General features: G+C 36.9%; 1 protein-coding gene across 1 annotated transcript; it reads left to right on the top strand.

Annotated features, from left to right (window-relative positions):
• Positions 1 to 8,374: 8,374 nt before the first annotated feature.
• Positions 8,375 to 21,449, top strand: LOC135197899 (creatinase-like). Its single transcript, XM_064225121.1, has 8 exons — positions 8,375 to 8,535; positions 9,164 to 9,290; positions 12,396 to 12,511; positions 12,757 to 12,984; positions 13,202 to 13,349; positions 13,473 to 13,587; positions 13,808 to 14,052; positions 21,166 to 21,449. Exons 1-8 carry the CDS (start codon positions 8,407 to 8,409, stop codon positions 21,366 to 21,368), a joined length of 1,311 nt encoding a protein of 436 aa, XP_064081191.1. The 5' UTR covers positions 8,375 to 8,406; the 3' UTR covers positions 21,369 to 21,449.
• The last annotated feature ends 626 nt before the right edge of the window (positions 21,450 to 22,075 follow it).

Here is a 22,075-nt window from a genome sequence, read left to right as displayed (position 1 = left end):
CTAAATGGATCAATAGAACAGTACACAGAGATTCTTAAGGGTTAAGCGGATTTGTACTGATGGTTCACACAGAATGTTTTGGATGGTTTACTGAGCTGTCGATGAATGTTCTGTGCGGTTGCAAGAAGTACCTAATGTTGCGGAATATTATGCAGAGGTCGTTCATCCATTGATTCTGCTATTAGAATATGAATGTATCAGTGTTTCATTGTGCAATATGTATGCCATAAGGAAAGGCTACATTTCCTTTCTTTCCCTGTGATTAATTTAATATATATATATATATATATATATATATATATATTATATATATATATATATATATATATATATAGATATATATATATATATGTTTTATGGTGCTATTAAACTTTACCTCTCTAATTACTAGATATTCATGTAGGAATTAAAAGTTCTGTGTAAGACCTCTTGCAAATATTTTGCTACTGTAGACATAAAGTTTTATTACCAATATTTTCGCAGCTGAGATTTAAAAATTAGGGTCCCGAATTTTCATTTACATGAATAGATTAATTGACGAATCTAGCTGACCACAATTGACGAATTAGAAACAAGCAGTTATAATACATACCAATATTGGCAGTGGTTGAGAATTGCAGAGCGAGGTTTCATAGCTGGTTATTAACCTTTACAAGCGCTGATAATTGTAGAAGGTAGTGACTGGCAGGTTGCCATCAGTGTAACGAAACCATTTATTACTAAATATATATATTTAAAACATTGGACGCTTCCTGGTTTCAAGGTGTCCCGCTTAAAGAAGGAAAAGATATCGAATACACAATTGGCCAAGAAGGATATATTAGATTTAAAGCTGACGAAACACTAGTTGTTTCTTAAAAACAATACGTCGTTCACTCCTTATATATAAGCAACCGTTCTGACGTTGGAATGATGTACGTGTAATAAGTTTTCATGAACTTGGGATATTACGGATATCAAAATAAGAGTATGTTATTTTCAGTAAAGTCATCTATGTAATCCCATATTTACGTTGCATCTCTGGAATAATAAGAGAAAACGAATTAATAGTCACGTTCATCCCATCTACTACGTGTCCTGGTAAGCGATTACAGTATCACCCCAGCCATGAAAAGTATGTTGATCGAATTCTTACAGCACTCACGATAACTCTGTTGTATTTGAACACGAAATTCAACCTTACTCAACTTCGTTAGTCAAAAGATAAACTCATGTAAAGACACCACCTTGTATTTTACACTCAAGTGCGGAGTCAGAACGCTAGGGAAGTAAAGTTTGCTGTTATAAAAATCGTAAGTTCTTAGCCCATCAAAGCTTCCTGGTCGCATTTGTAGATTTTTAAGGCTTTCAGCCCGTTAGTTTTATTAGATTTTCGTTATCAGAGACGTATCTCCTTGTTGCCATAAGAGACACGGATATAAAACGCAGACGTACCTCGCGGTCAGCGAAGAGGGCAGTGGCAATATTCTTTTATAGGATTATTTTCTGAAAACTCAAATGAGGCATTACTATGCAGGTCAGAAAATGTTGCAAAATTAATCTAAATTGTTTTTTTCTATATGAACAATTGTCGTAACTTTTATAAAACAGCAACTCCATGGGTATATATATATATAATATATATAATAAATATATATATATATACATAATAATATTATATAATATGTAAATATATATATATATCTATATATATATATATATATGAGAGATATATATATTATATATATTATTTAATTATATATATATAATAAATAATATAAATATAAAATAAAAGGAGCCCATAAAAACCCCAAAATATAGAGAGAAAAGTACTATATTTCAGGACTGCTGTCTTCCTCCTCAGGTAGATGAATGAGAAAGTTTACAGAAAAGGTGGTATTTATACCAAGAGTTCCATCCACAGGCAAGCCAATTTAGGTCACCTCCGCTGATAATCTTCCTTTAATCTTCTTCATTAAGCGTTGATTGAATGAAAATCTTGTTGATCGTATCTGAAACCCATGCTCCTTTTGAGATGTTCGTTGCCTGCCTCTCTTTTATTAAGGCCGATTCCATCATTTGACTCTTGTACCGGCAGGTGCTGCTATAAATTATACGTGACAAATTCCAGTTTATTCTATGGTTATGTTCATTTATATGGTTGAAAATACCTGAGTTCTGTTGCCCATACCTAACTGACCGTTTGTCTTGTATTAATCTCTGAGGAAGTGATTTACCTGTAAATCCGATGTAAGATTGGTCACAGTCCTGGCATGGGATTTGATAAACCCCAGTGTCCTTGGGGGATGTCTTTTGTTGGACGTTAATCAGGGATTTGGCTAAGGTGTTTGGGTAATTAAATGCAAAAGGGTTAGATTTTCCGAGGGTCTAAGTCACCTTCTTAATCGTGTCCAGGTGTGGAATTTTTATTTCATTGTTGGGTGTATCTCTGGTCTTGTCTTTAGGGGGTCGGTAGAAAATTACGTTTGCTTTGTGAATTGCTTTCTCAATTATATGGTCAGGATACTTTAAATACGAAAGTTGCTTACGAATTAGTTCAAATTCTTTTTCCAGGAAATCTGGGGAACAAATTCGTAAGGCTCTTAAGAACAGGTTGCTGGCTACACCTATCTTGATAGCAATGTCATGGTAGCTAAAGTAGTGAATGTATGAAAGTGAGAACGTTGTTTTTCTGTATATGGTAAATTTGTATTCTGTCGTGTCTCTGATTATTAAAACATCAAGAAAAGGAATTTCATTGTCTGTTTCCCATTCAACTTTAAATTTGATGCTGGGCACTAATGCGTTTTATTTTGAAAGGAATTCATTAAAATTGCCCCACCTATTATCCCAAAACGTTAGAATATCATCTACATACCTCATCCACGGCATGCTTTTGGGTTTTATTGCATTTATTACTGTAGTTTCAAAGTATTCCATGTACAGATTGGCTAAAACAGGACTGTGTGTGTGTGTGTGTGTGTGTGTGTACATATATACATTTCTAATACCTCCGTGTACTTTTACAGCCATCAAGGCTAAAACCCCAATGGAATTAACAAATACTGTTATGCTGTTATATTTAGTCATATTAAGATGACAACTGTTTCATCCTAAACCATGGCCTTTTTTGGGCCTACACTAAAATGTCTATGTTGTAGTATGGGAGATCACTGCCGAAAGATTGCTCGAAAAACAAGAATCCGAAATGGAAATTTAGCATAAAATTCACAGTTCAAAAATAATACATTTCAAGGGCCAGGATGCTTTTTGATACTGAGTACCCTAGCCATTGAGAGAGAGAGAAGTCTGACACCACTCGATGTCTAGCACTTACTGAGAAGCTTTGACACCTCCTTCGAATTTACATTTGCAAACTACACTGGTCCCAGCTTTAGTAGTGGGAAGGGGGAGGCAGGGTAGCCACTCCAATTCATTACCGGTCCCATGCCGGGTAAATAGTGAGGGATGAAGTTTGGAAGAACATCCACCTTTCAATATTTGTCAAAAACAATTATGTAATGATCCTTTCAAGACAGAAACCGCTGGAGGAGGCTCATTAAAAACAGCAACCCTGGAAATGAACAAGCTGAGAAGAAGAATTGCACAACCCGCGCTGGGTCTCCCCGCCCCCCCCCCCCCCCCCCCCGCCCCCCCCCCCCCGCAATGGCAACATTGTCCCTATCACAAGGCCGGCCATATTTAGTCTTCCTATCCTCTTCTGAAATCAAACATGCAAACTATGCCAGTACCATCTCCTGAAATGAAATTGTTTCATTTTGAATTCTTGTTTTTTAAGCAAGTTGTTTGGCGGCTGTACTCTTCTAGATATTAGAATGTAATCACTGCCAATCTAATATGGCCCTAAAGAAGACCATGGGTCAATGACATTCAGCTATTGGCTCGGGAAGGAAGGAATATAGCAGCACAGCAATTTTTGCCTTCCCTTTAAGACTGAAGGAACAAAAGTAGATAATGGATGTGCTGCCAGCAATACATATATATATATATATATATATATATATATATATATATATATATATATATATATATATATGTGTGTGTGTGTGTGTGTGTGTGTGTGTGTATGTATATATATATATATATATATATATATATATATATATATAATATATACATATATACACACATATATATATGCTCGTATGTCACTAAATCGAGTGTGACAATATATTTAGCCAAGGCCACAGGAAAAATAAAAGAAAGAGTACCGAGCGCTTTCGTGTTAATTCAACACGTTTCCGAGGAACGATGTGTTAATAACACGAAAGCGCCTGGTACTCTTTCTTATATTTTCCTGTGGCCTTGGCTCTATATATATATATATATATATATATATATATATATATATATTATATATATATATGTAATACCCATGGAGTTGCTATTGTATAAAAGTTACGATAATTATTGTTATAGAAAAAAACAATTTAGTCAGCTGAATTAAGAGCATGTGGTAGGAAACAACATTATAAGAAGGAGCTCTCTTTTATTAATTTGGCAACTTTTTCTGACCTGCATAGCAATGCCTCATTTCAGTTTTCGAAAAAAAATCCTATAAAAGAATATTGCCACTGCCCTCTAAGTTTCCTTTGTAGGTGAATCCTCGAGAAATAGAGAGACAATGGTATATCCCCTCCCACAGCAATAATGGTGTGCTACCAATTGGGACTAGCATAGAATATCTGCCGTTACCTGCAAACTTTTCATAAAAGTCACGTGCTGATGTCTCCATATATGCTTGAAGGTCATAAAGACATTCTCGAGTTGTTAAACTCCCAAAATGGCCTTGTTAGTCACAACTGATAGGTGAGTCTCCTCTCATAGCATTAAGGTATTTATTTTATGAACTTTCACTTGGCAATTCTATTGTGTTGTAGTTTTTAATAGCCTTTTATCTTGATTTATTTTGTCTTTTTTATACCTGAAAATGGAACAGTTGTGGATCAGAAACATTGGTGATTCAAAATAAAGTACACCTGATCCTAGGACATGTCTTTCCCATACCTACTGTATGTGTGTGTATATATATATATATATATATATATATATATTATATATATATATATACATATATGTGTGTGTATTTATTAATGTACCTGTGCGTGAAGAAAAAATAGAAATCAGAAACAAATGTTACATACCAACCTTTTCGGATTGTGCCTAAGATCAAGAGCATTCTTCTTTTCAGTGCCAGCTTCAGGAAGTTGAGAACAGACAGCGACTACAAGATATCAGAATGACCGGATTTCTGTGGCCGATAAAGTTGAAGGCCACACCATAGGCTCCTTTTTATCAGATTTCTTCTCTACGTAATTAATTTCACTGATGAACCCTGTATTAAGTAACGCCCTGTTCTGGCATATTGCCGGCCCATCTACTATGTTAAAAGTGACGGCATGTTCAGGCATATTGCTGGCGCATCTAACAACCTACGAACAAGTAAATACTTATGTCTTTTTCATAGACTCTATAAGGTCTTCAACGTGTTAGATTTCTATTTCAAATAAGTCTCCTTTGATTAAAGAAGGAAATGGTTGAAAGAGAACAACGGAAATTTTTGTTAGCTCTTTGTTGAAGGTATGCAAGAGCTTAATGCAAGTGCAAAGTCGGTTGGAGTAGTTATGAAATGTTTTGAGAGGACATAAGTAGGGCAGTTGAGAAGCATAAAAATGGAAAGATACCAGGAGACGCGAGATGCTGATAGGATGACTAGCAAGGTGCCGTAGTAAGTGGTGATAAGGTAATTGAGTGACTAACCAATGCTTGTAAAGTATGCCTGACTGATGAATAGATGATAAGAATAATTCTTCCGCTGTATAAAGGTCAAAGCATGACTTAGTATGCACAGAAGATGTACGTATGGTATGAAAGTAAGACAAATGATAGAAGAATTACAGGGGAAAATAACACGGATTTAAACAAGGAAGATGGTGTAGAAATTAAGTTTGGAAGTTTGAAAGTAAAGAGAATAACCTGTATACAGCAAACTAAGACCTAGGAAAAGCCAGTGACAGAAACGATATGGGCAAAGGGGAAGTTGTTGTTTAAGAAGTTTTTGTGATGGAAGTGAAGCTTTTGAGTTGGCAGAGTGGACTGGTTTGGTGTAAAATTGGGTTTCAGACGAAGTTTTTAAGCCTTCATGGTTGTTGAGTAACTGAGATGAGAGAAATAACTGTAGATTTAGTTATGAATGAGGATTGGATGTGTTTATGCTTACAGATTATAGTGATGAAGCACTGGCAAACTATTGAAAGAGTTGGAGAATGTTTGCAAGAGGAAAAAGTTGAGTTAGTGTGAGGAAGAGTAAAGTTACGAGAACATGATGAACGCCTGGAAGATGGAACGCTGGATGGTAATATGGATGGTGGAATAATGGAATTGGTTCATTCCTGAATGCAGTTGACTTTTATAAGTACATGGGAGTAAATATAAGGGATGACAAGTTGACAACGAAATGAAGTCAGTCAAAGAATAGAAAAAAGCAAGGAACGTGGGAGGATATGTGCGAAAGATAGGGAAGAGACTTCGATTGTCTGCGGAAGCCAAGTAAAAGTGGGAATTATGTTAGGGTTGTTGAGCTAAGTCTCGTCAGTGGAAAATAGTCAATTATATCTTAGTTTAACTAGACCACTGAGCTGGTTAACAGCTCTCCTAGGGCTGGCCCGAAGAATTACATATTTTTACGTGGCCAGAAACCAATTGGTTACCTAGCAACGGGACTTACAGCTTATTGTGGGATCCGAACCACATTATGTTGAGAAATTAATTTCTAATCACCAAAAATAAATTCCTCTGATTCAACGTTGGCAGAGCGGGGAATCGAACTCACCATTACCGAATCAGTTGGCGAGCACGTAAACCACTCGTCTAATGAGGAACTCTTGTCAGTGGAAGTGCAGTGTTCAATGCGAAAATTAAAGATGAAAAGAATAGAGCTGGTGACATGAGCATTGTGCATTATGTATTTTGCTTAAGGTGAATGAAGTGTGAGAAATGTGGAAATGGTAAGTTTAGGAAGATTTTGCAAGTTAAAGGATGAATCAGAGGGTTTGGAGGTGGTTTGATCATGAGGAAAGAATGGAGGGCAGAAGTTCAGTCGAGAAAACCTGTAATTTTTAATTGTTTGGTCGCAAAATAGAGAGGAATGGCACTGTTGTGTAAGGGGTTGGTTGTACTGCTGATGAGCCTCGTTCTAATATGAATGAAGCATCTGTTGTTGTGGAAGTTTTCTGATCCAGTAGTTAAAGTGTGGAGATCGCGGTGTCCGTTGTATCTCTGGCGTCACTTTCTGTCAGGTAGAAGGCCTTAACGTTAAATCTACGCACACAGACACAGACACAGACACACACACACATATATATATATATATATATATATATATATTATATATATATATATATATATGTATATATATATGTGTGTGTGTGTGTACGTATATGATTATGCCTTGGGATTTTTACGTAAGTAATGCAACCTTTCTTTCATTGCGTTTATCATTTTTATCAGAGGCATGTCTCTTTCAGCGTCCCGCTAAGTATGGCAGTATGGCCCAAAACCGTTTGTGCTATCAGGTGCTACAGTCTAGACGGACGTGAGTTACCAAAAATTACCATAGCAATGCCGACTTCCTTGGAAGAGAAGACCCAGTTGCTCATAGACTGCTGTGCTGTTTGGCCTCAGCGAGGTAAAGGCTAGTGGCTTCTCCCAAGAAAATCCTCTGGTGCTCACTCTGTCTCATACTGTACTGAACGGGATTCGATAGCTATAGAACCAGGAGCCCTTTATTTGTGTGGGTTTTCGAAGGCGAAATTTCCCACGGTTTACTTTGTTGCTGTAACTGCTCTCAGAAGGTTAAAGGGTTGTCTGTTAAACTCGGTACGACGGTAGACCATAGATATGCATTAAGGGGGATCGTTTATCTGTCTGCGTGTCTGTGCCACCTGCAATCTCATCCCGGTTTCACTTATCTAAGACATTTCAATGTTATAACAAAGATAAACTGTCATGCATAGCTACATACGTAGAAAATGTTATACCTGTCTGTCTCTCCACTTTCTGTCTAGAAGCATAGATCTAACGAACGGTTTTCCTTAATTTAGAATGCAAGAGTGGGATACTAAATGTTCCCCATTACCATTTTTTTTATTTTTCCAATTTTGGGTATGTACGCAAATTTAGAGTTGGTTTTTGTATGATGTATGTTTAGTGTGCAATGATTCGACATCTGTTATTAAAGCTTATAAGATAATATCTTAAAAATTAAAAATACGTCACCCACTTGCTGAGCTGATCTAATCTGCAAACTATAATCATCTCAAGGTAACATTAATTTTTAGCGTACAAGAACCCATGAGACGTAGATATAAGACAACTTAGTCTTCTTCCACCAGAAATCGACGAAGAATGGCACCCGCTCGGTCGCTCCTTCGGGCTGGAGGGAAGTTCCTTCGACATGCGTCTTGGAGGCACTCCAGCAATGACGTCACTGCTTTTATGGAGAACAGGACCATGAAGATATACAATGGAGAGAAGGTAAGAAGTTACAGGTTATCTCATAAAGAAGTGGACATCAAAACCCTTGCACGGCCAGTAAATAGTTTGCAATTGTTCATAATATCAAAAGCATAGGAAAGTTTTTGGCTCTTTATGACTTATTTTAATATTTTAGTGATTTAAAAAATCACCAGTCTTCAAATGGAGAAACAAATCCACAGTTATGTAACTGTACATATATTTAAATTTATAACTTTAAGGATAGCTTTCGGGAATCTGTTCGGTTCCTCTTTCCAATGATTGAAAAGGGGAACCGAACAGATTCCCGGAAGCTATTCTTAAAGTTTTAAATTTAAATATATGTACATTTACATAACTGTGGATTTTTTCTCCACTTTAGTGATTATTAGTAAGAGATGAGGTTCCCCTGGGAAAATAAAGTATATCTCAAAACCAGATTGATTTACAAAATTCCAACAATAACTGTAGTCAAGAGAACGCAACAAATCAAGCTCACACCTGTATTTTGTTGCACCTTAGTTTGCAAAAGCACTTCGGGGAATAGTCGGCTAATACGTGGCATTACCGAGACTTTAATCTGAACTAAAAAAAAAAAAGTTTTTGGCGGAGCAGACCCTTTCTTATACCTTCAAATGCCTTTTGACAGGCTCCTCTTGGCCTCTTTAGTTCTGGAGAGATTGAAAGACGAATTACAAAACTTAGAAATTACATGCAACAAGAAGGCCTCGCCGCTTGTCTCTTCACCTCTATCCATAACATCAATTATTACACAGGTAAGGACCTCTCTCTCTCTCTCTCTCTCTCTCTAAATTGCACACACTTGCGCATAAGATGATGGTTACTAGTTAGATATATTTGCTCAGATCTTTCATCACAAGACAACAGTGTACTTGAGTAACTTCTAGTATTAAAGTCAAAATATAGATTAGTTAGTTTTGTTTGCCCTTTGGCAGCATAGTTACACAATAATGTTCAGCAATAAAGTAGCACCGAGAGATTTTATGTGTAAAGTGGCTTTTTAATATATCTGCTTTTATGGGCAAGGTAATATTGCATATTGGCAGTGTAATGTGACGATAGTATTACACATTGAATTGATCTTTCCTTTGATGGTATCCCGCATTAAGATGCATAAATAAGAGCCTAATTAAGAATGGCATGTGGTGATAGTAGAATAGTGGTTCAGTCATGCTTTTTTCCTTTTTATATATTGTTACATTTCATACCAATTTTTGAAACTTTTTACCCGTATAGTGTAAAAAAACAACACTAAGTGGATTCAGATTAATAGATTTTGTTTTTGCCTTTAAACCATTCTATGAACAATATAGGTGTACTCTTAAAACTATTTTACCTATTAGGAAGGCTAAATGCTAGTGTACTACTATGAGATTCAGGGCCTCTGTATCACGGTTTTTTCGCAATAACTTTTTATCTATGCATTTCATAAATATAACGCTTATTCATAATACACATATCTACACATAAATTTTGACAGTATTCTGCATTACGTAGGTTGAATATATTTGGTACTTATAATGTAAAAGTGTCGGGCCAACTTACTCAGAGAAAAGGTTTCGAACGCACTCGTTACGTAACTTAGACATCATTTCTTTCCTCTTTCTCGATGGATGATTGGCTATATGTAACGAAGGCTAGACTCTACTCTGGCAACAATGACATAAAACTTTAAATACAAGCAAAGCAGTACACCTTTATGAACTCTGAAACCTCTCCACTGACAATTGTCATAAGAAAAAAAAATGTTAATAAATACAAAAACACTTCGATTATTAGTCTAGCTCCCAAAATAAGTGTCCTAAGAAATTACAGTTTACTTTATAGGTCACAATCAGATTGACAAGATGTAGGGAATAGTTGGTAATTTTCAAAAACATAGTAGACAAGCTTGATTTGATAATTGCTATATCCAATGTCAAGCAATTTTTATTTATTGGCTACCTACCTATTTACTGAAAAAAAATATCCGGTACCGTATTTTGGCTTGAAACCTTCATGAGGCTCCACCCACTTTGGCCTCGTTATAATTAAGGATAACACTGAAGGCTATCATGGGCATTATTGGATTAGAAAATTTAACTTCTGGCTATAAAAACTCATTTCTCGAGTAGTTGTAAGAAGTGCTAAATGATCCTCAAGGATCCCAGTAGTTGGCCTAAACGTTTAATTCATGTATATTACTGCTATTACAGTAGTATTACTACGCTAGCACAGATACCCCACCCACATCTAGGTATCGTTCCGCCATTCATAAAGTCTATATCCAACACGGTAGTACGGCCTAAAGAAGAAGAAAAATTATATCGGATGATCCGTTGGTCTGCTGGAGATTTTAACACATATAAGCTTGTATTTACTTTGGAGAAAAATCTTATTTTAAAAAAGATAGTTATATAAAGACTACTATGAGATTCAGGGCCTCTGTAACACGGTTTTTTCGCAATAACTTTTTATCTATGCATTTCATAAATATAACGCTTATTCAGAATATATATTATATCAACACATAAATTTTGAGTGTATTCTGCACTACGTAGGTTGAATAAATTTGGTACTTATAATGTAAAAGTGACCTTTTTTGAAGACGGGCCAACTTACTCAGAGAAAAGGTTTCGAACGCACTCGTTACGTAACTTATGACATCATTTCTTCCCTGTTTCTCGATGGATGATTGGCTATACGTAACGAAGGCTAAACCTCTGGCAACAATGACATACAAATTTAAATACAAGCAAAGCAGTACACCTTTATGAACTCTGGAACCTCCCCACTGATAATTGTCATAATGAACAAACCAACAAAATATGTTAATAAATACAAAAACACTTCGATTATTAGTCTAATTCCCAAAATAAGTTTCCAAAGAAAATACAGTCTACTTTATAGGTCACAATCAGATTGACAAGATGTAGGGAATAGTTGGTAATTACCAAAAACATAGTAGACAAGCTTGATTTGATAACTGTTATATCCTATGTCAAGCAATTTTATTTATTGGCTATCTACCTATTTACTGAAAAAAATAGCCGGTACCGTATATTGGCTTTAAACCTTCACCAATAATTATCGTCAGAATGGTGACTTCATGAGGCTCCACCCACTTTCGCCTCGTTATAATTCAGGATAACACTGAAGGCTACCATGGGCATTGTTGGATTAGAAAATTTAACTTCTGGCTATAAAAACTAATTTCTCGAATAGTTGTAAGAAGTGCTAAATGATCCTCAAGGATCCCAGCAGTTGGTCTAAACGTTTAATTCATGTATATTACTGCTATACTGTTGCGGCACTACTGCTACAGTAGTATTACTACGCTAGCACTGATACCCCATCCACATCTATGTATCGTTCCGCCATTCATAAAGTCTTTGGGTTTCAGAGCCGATGGCATTTCTGTCTGGTGGATGGGCGGGGCAACATTTAGTCAAGAGGTGTTTGTTTACCTTGCTTACGTAATGAATGTTTTTCGACTCTTGGCTCGTAATCATTGGCCGTGGCGTCGGCTAGTTCATTTTTACTCTATAAAAATCAAAACCATCGGGTTTAGGTTATTGATAATGCTGACAAAATTTGTGTGTGGTTGTAAAATATACATATGTCAACTTTCAGCTACATCCGATGCTTTGACAAGGAGCAAAGTCCAAAAAACCGTGTTACAGAGACCCTGAATCTCAGTAGTTACAGTAGTGTTTGTATCTATTTTAAATGAGGTAGTGCACGAGAAGGATAATAATTCTACAATGGCTTTACGCTATTTTCTCTACCACTGAGTATCTGATCTTCGTATAAAATCAACTTGCTGGATGACCATCCGGAAACTGTTTTTATAGAATAAACAATCATGATGTTCATTTCAGGTGGATTTATTTATTGTACTTTCGGAAGACCTTATGGTCTGTTGGTCACGCCAGAAAAACACGTCTCCATCTCGGCTCTCATTGATTATGGCCAGCCTTGGAGAAGGTCTCCTCATGTAAGTAATTTTTTGTTAAAGTTTGTTACAAAAATAGGAAGTTTAATTAGAATATTTCTCAACCATTCCTGTGTTATATTTTAGTTATCGAAACCCATCAGAACCAAGAAGTCTCTCCTTCGTTACTATCAGCAATTAGAAGACTTAACAAAAAATACTAATATTTGTGAAGATCAATAAAAGCAGTAAATGACAGGATTTTTTATATCTCTCTCTATGTCTTATCAAGAACATCTGTTTTCCAGGACAACATCATCTTCACCGACTGGAAGCGAGATAACTACTACAGAGCCGTAGTCGAAGAGCTCGGTGACACTCGAGGAGCAATTGGCATCGAGTTCGACCACATGGACCTCCAGCGCTTCAAGAAGCTCAAGGACCACTTGCCTCACAGCAATGAGCTCAAAGACATTTGCGGCTCCACCATGAGGATGAGAATGAAGAAGAGCAAGGAAGAAATTGCAGTGATAAAGGTAAGGAACCAAGTAACCTAAATTGCATAGAATGCAAATTGTAAGGAAAATAGTGCAAGAAAGATAGGACAAATCTTTGTTTTCCTGCTACTGTAAAAGTGATTTTGTGTAAATACATGTGTCCAGTAATTCTGGAAGAAATATTGTACAACACCACATTTAAAATCAGCATACATTCATTGTTTAAAAATAAAGACTGTACTTCATATTTCCAAAGAACAGCACAGCCACAGCTGACATCGGTGGCAGGGCATGTGTCGAAGCGTTGGGCGAAAACGTTCCAGAGTACGAAGTGGCATTGGCTGGTACTCAAGCAATGGTCAGGAACATCGCAAAACTCTACCCAGACAGTGAACTTATGGACAGTGAGCTTTTTTTAGTCATTGTTATCCATTCCCTGTCAGACACCAGTGTCAGTCTTTTGCAATAAATGGTGGCAATATACTTTTTGCCTCTTGTAAGATTGACGATTCCACATAATGTTTCAGCATGGGTGTGGTTCCAGTCAGCCATAAACACAGATGGTGCCCACAATCCTGTGACCACCCGCAAGATTCAAAAGGGGGACATACTTTCCCTAAATTGTTTTTCGATGCCCCAGGGGTCAGTTTCTTATTTTTTTGTTTACTTCTGTTGCTCTTGTGTAGTCCAAATTTGTTGTTTATCTAGACTATATGTTTTATACACAAGATTAGAATCTTATATTCTTGTTGATCTTTTCTACAAATATTTTCTTGATTTTCATATTCAGGAGGATAATATCAAGGAAGTTCATTCTTTTATTAATCTAAAGAACCCTCTGTACTTGCTTTGCTCTTCACAGATACTACACGGCATTAGAAAGAACAATGTTCTTGGATCATTGTAGCGACGCACACCTTAAGATTTGGGAAGCTAATGTTGCAGTGCACAAAAGAGGGCTTCAGCTTATTAAACCTGGGGTCAAGTGCAGCGAGATTGCACGAGAACTCAACGAACTATTCGCCCAGTTTAATCTGCTGAAGTATAGAACTTTTGGCTATGGGCATTCCTTCGGGGTACTCTGTCATTACTATGGACGTGAAGCAGGTACTGTATACTGTATTTGAATGCCATATTTCTCTTCTAATGTTTATAGAGTCGAATTTTTATTTTAAATCTTGCAATTCTGAGCAAACCTCATGACACTGTGCATTACATTCTGGGCTTAAAACCCAGAAACTGTTAGTCAGCTTTTAAGTATAAATTCAGTGAAGCGGGAGCTCCCAGACCTGATATAATGAATTGTCGTAGACCTTGTTATGTAGTACAGTGCACTTCATAGGCATTAGGTAAAATACAAGTACCTTAAGAATGAGAGAAAGTGTTCAGATTTGTACATGTTGTCGAAATATTTTCATATATATGCAACAGTTGCAACAATTTTCCTTTAGTGCCCTAACGTGTTATCGTTGTTGTTTTGTCATTATTTTGGGTCTGCTTTAGTTGTATGACCCATACGACAACGCTTCACTCTTACCTGTAGGTAGAGGGAAAGATGGTGTTTTAGTATTGGAGATATTCCATTTCTCGTCGCCGAGGTCCCGGGATGAAGGGCGGTAATAATGCAATATCTTCTTGCTTGTGTTTATTGGCTAAACTACATTGAAGAAGGCGGGTAGTGGAATATACAAAATACAAAAAGCGTATATAATAGAATCATAACAAACATATGAGCATCGAAGCTCTATACACAATAAGGAATCATATCCTGCATACAAGGTAGAATTTATAAGATCGAAGCCGGTGTGTCGGACTCGACACTTAACACAATAATAATTGGTTATACTTATAACACTTACGCATTATGCAACACAGTGCAATAGCTCTGAACTGAATGTGTCTGCGGAGCTGTTTCCCGCACTCGTTACCTAACGTCTTGCATACATGACAGTCTCCTCCCCCTTTACCTGTGACTAAGAAACAACTGTTCCTCACATTTACAAATCTAATCTTTCAGGAGGTTTTCCTCTACTCATTCTGTTAGGGAGTACTATAAGTGTGTTCTGAGCTGTTGCAGGATTTTCCTCTCTATTTACAGTTGGTGATTGAACATCTTGGTGAGCAGTTTGCACATCAGAGTTATTTAAGTCTGAGGTATTTGAAACTTGTACTTCTGTATGATTTCTACTAAATGACTGCAACTGATCAACATGTATTACAATCTTTCCACCGACATTAACATCATAATGTAAATTACCAATCTTCCTGACAATTTCTCCTTGTATCCATTTTTCTGGTGAATTGTATGACCTTACCATGACATAACCTGAAGGAGTGAAATGTCTTACATTGGGAAGTTTTTTTACTTGATCATAACCTTTCTGTTCCGACTCACTCTGCAAGCTTGGATACATTAGATCTAACTTATTCCTGATCCTCCTCCCCATCAACAAATAAGATGGTGTTACACCCGTAGTATTATGTACGGTTGTTCTATAGGATAACAGGAACTTTGCAATGTGAGATGCTACATTACCATTGTTTGCTTGTCTACACTTCATATTATGTTTGAAAGTTTGAACAAACCTTTCTGCTTCACCATTCGTGGATGGATGATAAGTTGCTGATAATGTATGTTGTATACCATTTACATTCAGAAATTCCTTAAACTCCTGTGAAGTAAACTGTGGGCCATTGTCTGTCACTATTCTTTCTGGCAAACCATGCGTTGCAAAGATTTGCATGAGTGATCTTATAGTTGCTACCGATGAAGTTGTTTGCATTGGTATAACTTCTGGCCACTTACTATATGCATCTGGTAATATCAGATATGAGTATCCTAAAAATGGACCTGCAAAATCTGTATGTATACGTTACCATAGGTATCTGGGTAATTCCCATGGGTGCATCCTTGTTGGTTTTGGGTTATTCTGTTGCAATGCACAATTCATACACTTCTTAACCAAATTTTCAATGTCCCTATCAACACCTGGCCACTTAACATAAGTTCTAGCAGTTGACTTTGATCTGACAATACCTTGGTGGTCTGCATGTATTTCTGATAGAACTCTATTTCTTAATGCATTGGGAATCACTACTCTTGATCCTCTCAAAATACATTTTTGTGTTACACTCAATTCATTCCAAATTTCTTTGTATGGTTTACAATTGGCATCTCTTCACAAATATCTCTGCCAGTTATTAGACTGCACTACTTTTGAAAGTACTGGGTCTTTCTTTGTACCTTGTGCTATTCCTTAGCTGTAATAGGTAAATTATATGCAGAAATCAAAAGAATACTTTCCTCATGTTGTTCTGGTGCTTCGTCTACAGGCAATCGCGACAAAGCGTCTTCATTACCCATCTTAGATGTTGGTCTATATTCTATGTTGTTATCATATGCTGCTAATATGATTGCCCAACGTTGTAGTCTTGCAGCTATTAACGTCGGTAAACTTGCCTTTGGAACTAAAATCATCAATAATGGTTTGTGGTCTGTAACTAATGTGAACCTTTTCCTGCCATACAGATACACATGGAACTTTCTTACTCCATACACTAGTGCTAATGCTTCCTTTTCTATTTGTGAGTAATTTCTCTCTGCTTTGTTCAATACTCTAGAGGCAAAAGCTATTGGTTTTTCTGTACCATCTGGCATTACATGTGCTAGTACTGCACCTAATCCTATGTTTGAGGCGTCACAAACCAACTTTACTAGCAAATCCATTAGATAATGTACTAAGAATGTGGGTGATGTCATTGATTCTTTCAAAAGAATTTTGACATTCCTTTGTCCAATTCCATTTTACATCTTTGTTCAGCAAATTGTACAATGGGTCTGCAATTGTTGCTAAGTTTTGAATGAAACTACCATAGAATGTTACTAAACCTAAAAATGATTGCAATTCCTTGACATTTTCTGGTAACTTTGCTGACTTCACTGCATTTATCTTATCTTGAGTCTTACGAATACATTTACCATTTACAATAAAGCCTAAATACTCTACAGAGTCAACTTCTAAAATACATTTACTCTGGTTGACCTTGATATTGTGTTCCTTTAGTTTCTTTAGAACTGCACGTAACCTTTCTCTGTGTTCTTTTTTGTTTGTGCCAGCGACTAATATGTCATCAATGAAAATGAATACTCCTGACATACCTGCAAATATTTTGTCCATTGTTTGCTGCCACATTGCTGGACTGCTAGCAACACCATAGGGAAGTCTTTTTGGACGATACAGCCCTAAATGTGTCTTTACAGTACATAGCTTTTGGGAATTTTCATCTATGGAAAGTTGTTGAAATGCTTGTCTAAGATCTATCTTAGAAAATACTGAGCATTCTGACAAAGTTGCGAACATATCTTTAGGATTTGGCAATGGATGTTGTGCTACTTGCAATTGTAGATTTAATGTCACCTTTTAATCTCCACATAACCTAACTTGACCGTTGTCCTTAACAATTGGAACTAATGGTGTAGTCCAATATGAATAATCTACCTTTTCCCATGAACCTTCACTTTCTAACCTAATTTCAGTTTCCACAGCTGTTTTTAATCCATATGGAACTGGTCTTGGAGCAGAAAATCTAGGAGTAGCATTCTCCTTTAAAACTAAGACTGCTTGTGCATTCTTTACTGTTCCTACTCTGTCTTCAAACACTTCTTTGTAATCTGATAGAAGATTAGTTAATGAAATTTCTTCTGCTGGTTCTTGTTTTGTACCTGTAACTCTTAGAATACTAGAACAATCTAATTTTATGCTTCTTAACCAATCTAGTCCTATTAATGTCTGTCCTTGACCCTTGACTACTGTCAATGGTAACTTACCTATCTCTTGATCTTTGTACTGAACTTTCACTTGGGATGAACCAACTACTTCTATGTTTGTACCACTATAACTTTTGAGCACTTTGTCTGAAGGTCTTATCACTAGGTTAGGTATCGTTTGTGCTACTCTTTCAGAAATGATTGTCACATCTGCAGCTGTGTCTATTTGCATGGGTATGAGTTTCCCATTTATTTCTATTTGAGCCATAAGACGTTCTTGTGCATCTTTGTTCACAGAATTAATGTGAAATGCAAATTGTTCTACTTCTGTGGTCTTATGTACACTTTCTTCATTTGAGCTAGAGCCATCATTTGAATTTACGGTTCTATTGATCTGTTTTGTGGTCTTTTGCTTAGCAGATTTACACTGACTTGATAAATGACCACGCTTCCTGCAGTTGTTGCACGTCTGACCTGACGCTGGGCACTTATCCCAGTCATTGCTATAATGATATTGTTTACCCCATCTATAACACGATTTCCTTTGTGGTTTTTGTGTCCCTATGTGACTTTGACTTTCCTGTGAGTATGCATTAGGTTGTCCCTTGTTATACTTGGATATATACCTGGGCTAGGCTTACTCGTTTCATTAGTTTGCCCTTTCTTTGCATGTTGGTAACTCGTTTTATAGGCTACTTGATTTACCTGGCTACTGTTGTTATTATGAGTCTTACCTACAATGACATTGGACTGGTAATTAGCAGTTTCTATTGCTCTTGCTATTTCTAGAACTTTTTGCGGTATTACTTCAGAAGCACTCCGCACTGGATATTAAAAATAATAATCACCTACAAGGAAAGAGCATGTGAAAAGCTATATAAAAAGTTTAGTCATTATATGAGGGTATTTCTACAGAAGCAATCCACACGGACTGCAAGGAACCTAACCGCGGATACGACATCCACTAGGGATTGGGGGCCATCCAATGTATTTCGCCGTGTTTAGTACTGGCCCCTGGGAGGTTAATTACAGTCGTCCGAATAAATATTACTTAAAATTCTTGTTTAGTAGGTGTAACTGCATAGAAAAACCGCAACTGCCATAGTCTACGCCGCCGCAGATAAGTACCCTAGATCTACCGAGATGTTTCCTCTGCGGTAATGTTTACTTTAATGAGCCCAATTACGAACAGCTTCAGTCGAAAACTAAGTTTCCCTAGGATTTCAGCGGAATAATACAGTTACCTGTCCAGTGTCCATTTGTATCCTTGTTTGACTGAATACTTCGAATAATGGAGGAAAATCCGGCATTTTGTCTTACTGTAAATATGGCAGAGGCAGTGGCTGGCCCTTCTGGCATTAATTTTGACAGAGACCATCGATTTCCTACCGACTGTTTGCAGTGCAATGTGGGATACGGTGAATTTTATCATTATTTGTCTAATGGTGGTAAAGAAGTTGTGATTGAATATGCTCAAAGACATAATTTAATTTTAAAGAGAAAACGCTGCGAGCGTTGTGGAGATATATGTCGGATCGACTACAACAGGAACGCCTTTAGGTGTGATCGCTCTGTAGTGACGAAAGGACGTCGGCGGTGTAAGCGATGTAATTTAGTGTTTCCTTGTCTAGAGGAACGTGGTTGGAAAAATCCCATCTGTTTTGAAGTTAATTTGAATTTTAAGTTATGGTGTAGTCCTAACTTTTGTTATAACTTGGCTGAAGGGGAATTGAAGCTTTCCCAAGCATTATTATATCCTTCAACTCCATAATATTCTGGTAAGTGGGCGTATACTTTTGTTAACTTTTTTGTCCACCATTCATCATATAAGTTAATATAGTGGCAAAGTGGGAGGGGGGTCGCAGGGAGGTCGTAGGGGGCGCCCCCCCAGGTGAGAATACGGCTTCTAAGTTAGGTTAGGTGGGGGATGTTAGGTTAGCTGGTGATCTTGTCTTAATTATGCATTTGTTACGATTATTATTGCTGCAAAGCACTCATCCTTTCTGGCATTTCCCCACCCAAAATCCCCGGTTCCCAACTGTAAGCCCCCTAGCTTGTTGGGTGGAAAAGGGTGTTAAGATAAAATTTCCTCAAGAAAATAAGATCAGATTCATTGAAAATACACCATAAAATGAAGGATTATTAATTGTTTTTTAGAAAATGGTGATGAGTCTTGCTTCTGAAGAATTACCCTTTTTGCAAATTTAACTTCTTTTCATGCAGTAACTTCTTTCTAAGCTCTTGCGAGTTACTCCTTACTATAATTTGCTCTTTAACCTGTCTTCTAGATCTCCAAATTCACAAGTTGAAGCTAATTTCTATAACGTAGTTACAAAAGTATCTATTGTCTCGCCTGATTCCTGTGATGTTTCTATGAACTGATAACGTTCAAAGTATTTATTTGCTTGAGGAGCAAAATAATTTGGAAGCTGCCTATCCACTTTTTCCATCTTGTACCTACTGATTTAGGATCATCACCGATGCTAAAGCTGTCTAACCTTTGGACATCTATCGGCATTCTTGCAGTGATACTAAGAAGTTTAGGCCAGGCTAGGAATTTGGAAGTTTTCTTTTTTTTCTACCGTGTAGGGTACACTTGCATTAACATACCTTTTGCACTTTTACCCTCTAAACTAACCCTTTTTTATTGTGGTGACGCTCCTGACTTGGCACAGCGTTGCTTGGTCGCTGGTTTGAGTGTGATGAAGGCATCTAGGTAATTGAGATTCTAGGTAATTGAGATTCTGCGTTTTCGGGTATACTTCGTCTGACTGGGGTCGTCGTCTTCCGCTTCTTGGCTAGGAGATTAGGCGTAGGCTATAGGTTCCATTTGGCTGCTACCAGTTCGTAACCTGTGTCGCCAATGATTTGTCGTCATTATTTTGGGTCTGCTTTAGTTGTATGACCCACACAACAACTCTTCACTCTTACCTGTAGGTAGAGGGAAAGATGGTGTTTTAGTATTGGAGATAATATTCCATTTCTCGTCGCCAAGGTCCCGGGATGAAGGGCAATAATAATGCAATATCTTGCTTGTGTTTATTGGCTAAACTACATTGAAGAAGGCGGGTAGTGGAATATACAAAATGCAAAAAGCGTATATAATAGAATCATAACAAACATGTGAGCATCGAAGCTCTATGCAGAATAAGGAATCATATCCTGCATACATGAGGTAGAATTTATAAGATCGAAGCCTGTGTGTCAGACTCGACACTAACACAATAATAATTGGTTATACTTATAACATTTACGCATTATGCAATACAGTGCAATAGCTCTGAACTGAACGTGTCTGCGGAGCTAAGTTTCCCGCGCTCGTTACATACATGACAGTTGTGAGTTTCGCTGATCTGAAATCATTTTATAAGACAGAAAAGTAGATATCTTGAATGCTTGTTTACGTAAAGAGGAATATGAAGGTATATAAAACATTTCAATTACTATTTCAGGACTGGAGCTTCGCGAGGACATTGAAACCGTGCTGGAACCAGGTATGGTCGTATCCATGGAGCCCATGGTAACCATTCCAGAGGGTCAGCCTGGTGCTGGTGGTTACAGGGAGCATGATGTCTTGGTTATTAATGACGATGGATCAGTGGACGACATTACTGGCTTCCCCTACGGTCCTGAGCATAATATTATCAAGAAGTAAATCTTTATTTTTATACTTATCCTATCCAGACTTCAATAGAAACTGAAAACTGTAAACAGAAAATAAAAATAATAATGATAACCGTACTTTGAAGAAATAATCTTCATTAAATTATATCTCGTATAGTCTCACAAACGTAAATATCTTAAAGCAAATTGTATATCTGATAAACTATTGATAAAATCATTTGAATTAAATCCACAATGATATTCATGTTGAAATAATGAAAGAGCAAAGCTTATTTTTATTCATTACATTTTGGAATGCTTTCATGAAAGTGTAGTTAGGAATTACTCTGCCTCATCTGTGGTGGACCGCTTCACCGAGCTACTGAAGCTATGCAATCAGCTGAGGATGTCCCTCTCTCTGATACTTGACATCCTGAACTTATTCATACAAAATTTGCATTTCACTCTGGGATGTTAAGAAATTTCTGGATAATCTTCACAGTTGGGGTGGAGATTCTGATTGTTTCTTCCCTTTGTTGAAAAATGAAAATTTGTGGTGAGTTGTCTCCCAAGAGTAGTAGATTCTATCGATTTTTATGTCGATGTAGTAGTATTTTTACAGTCGAGCACAAGCTTAGACATACAGTGCCTGTTCCAAAGAATAGCAGTACATAATATGGAAACATGAGTAAATTGATTTCTTGTTTGAGTGTTGCAGTATGAGATCATATTCCTTTGAGCAGTTTTTAATTTCATATT

The sequence above is a fragment of the Macrobrachium nipponense genome, chromosome 21 (assembly GCF_015104395.2).
Source record: "Macrobrachium nipponense isolate FS-2020 chromosome 21, ASM1510439v2, whole genome shotgun sequence".
Classification (NCBI taxonomy): domain Eukaryota; kingdom Metazoa; phylum Arthropoda; class Malacostraca; order Decapoda; family Palaemonidae; genus Macrobrachium; species Macrobrachium nipponense.
This window is presented reverse-complemented; position numbering and strand designations above follow the sequence as displayed.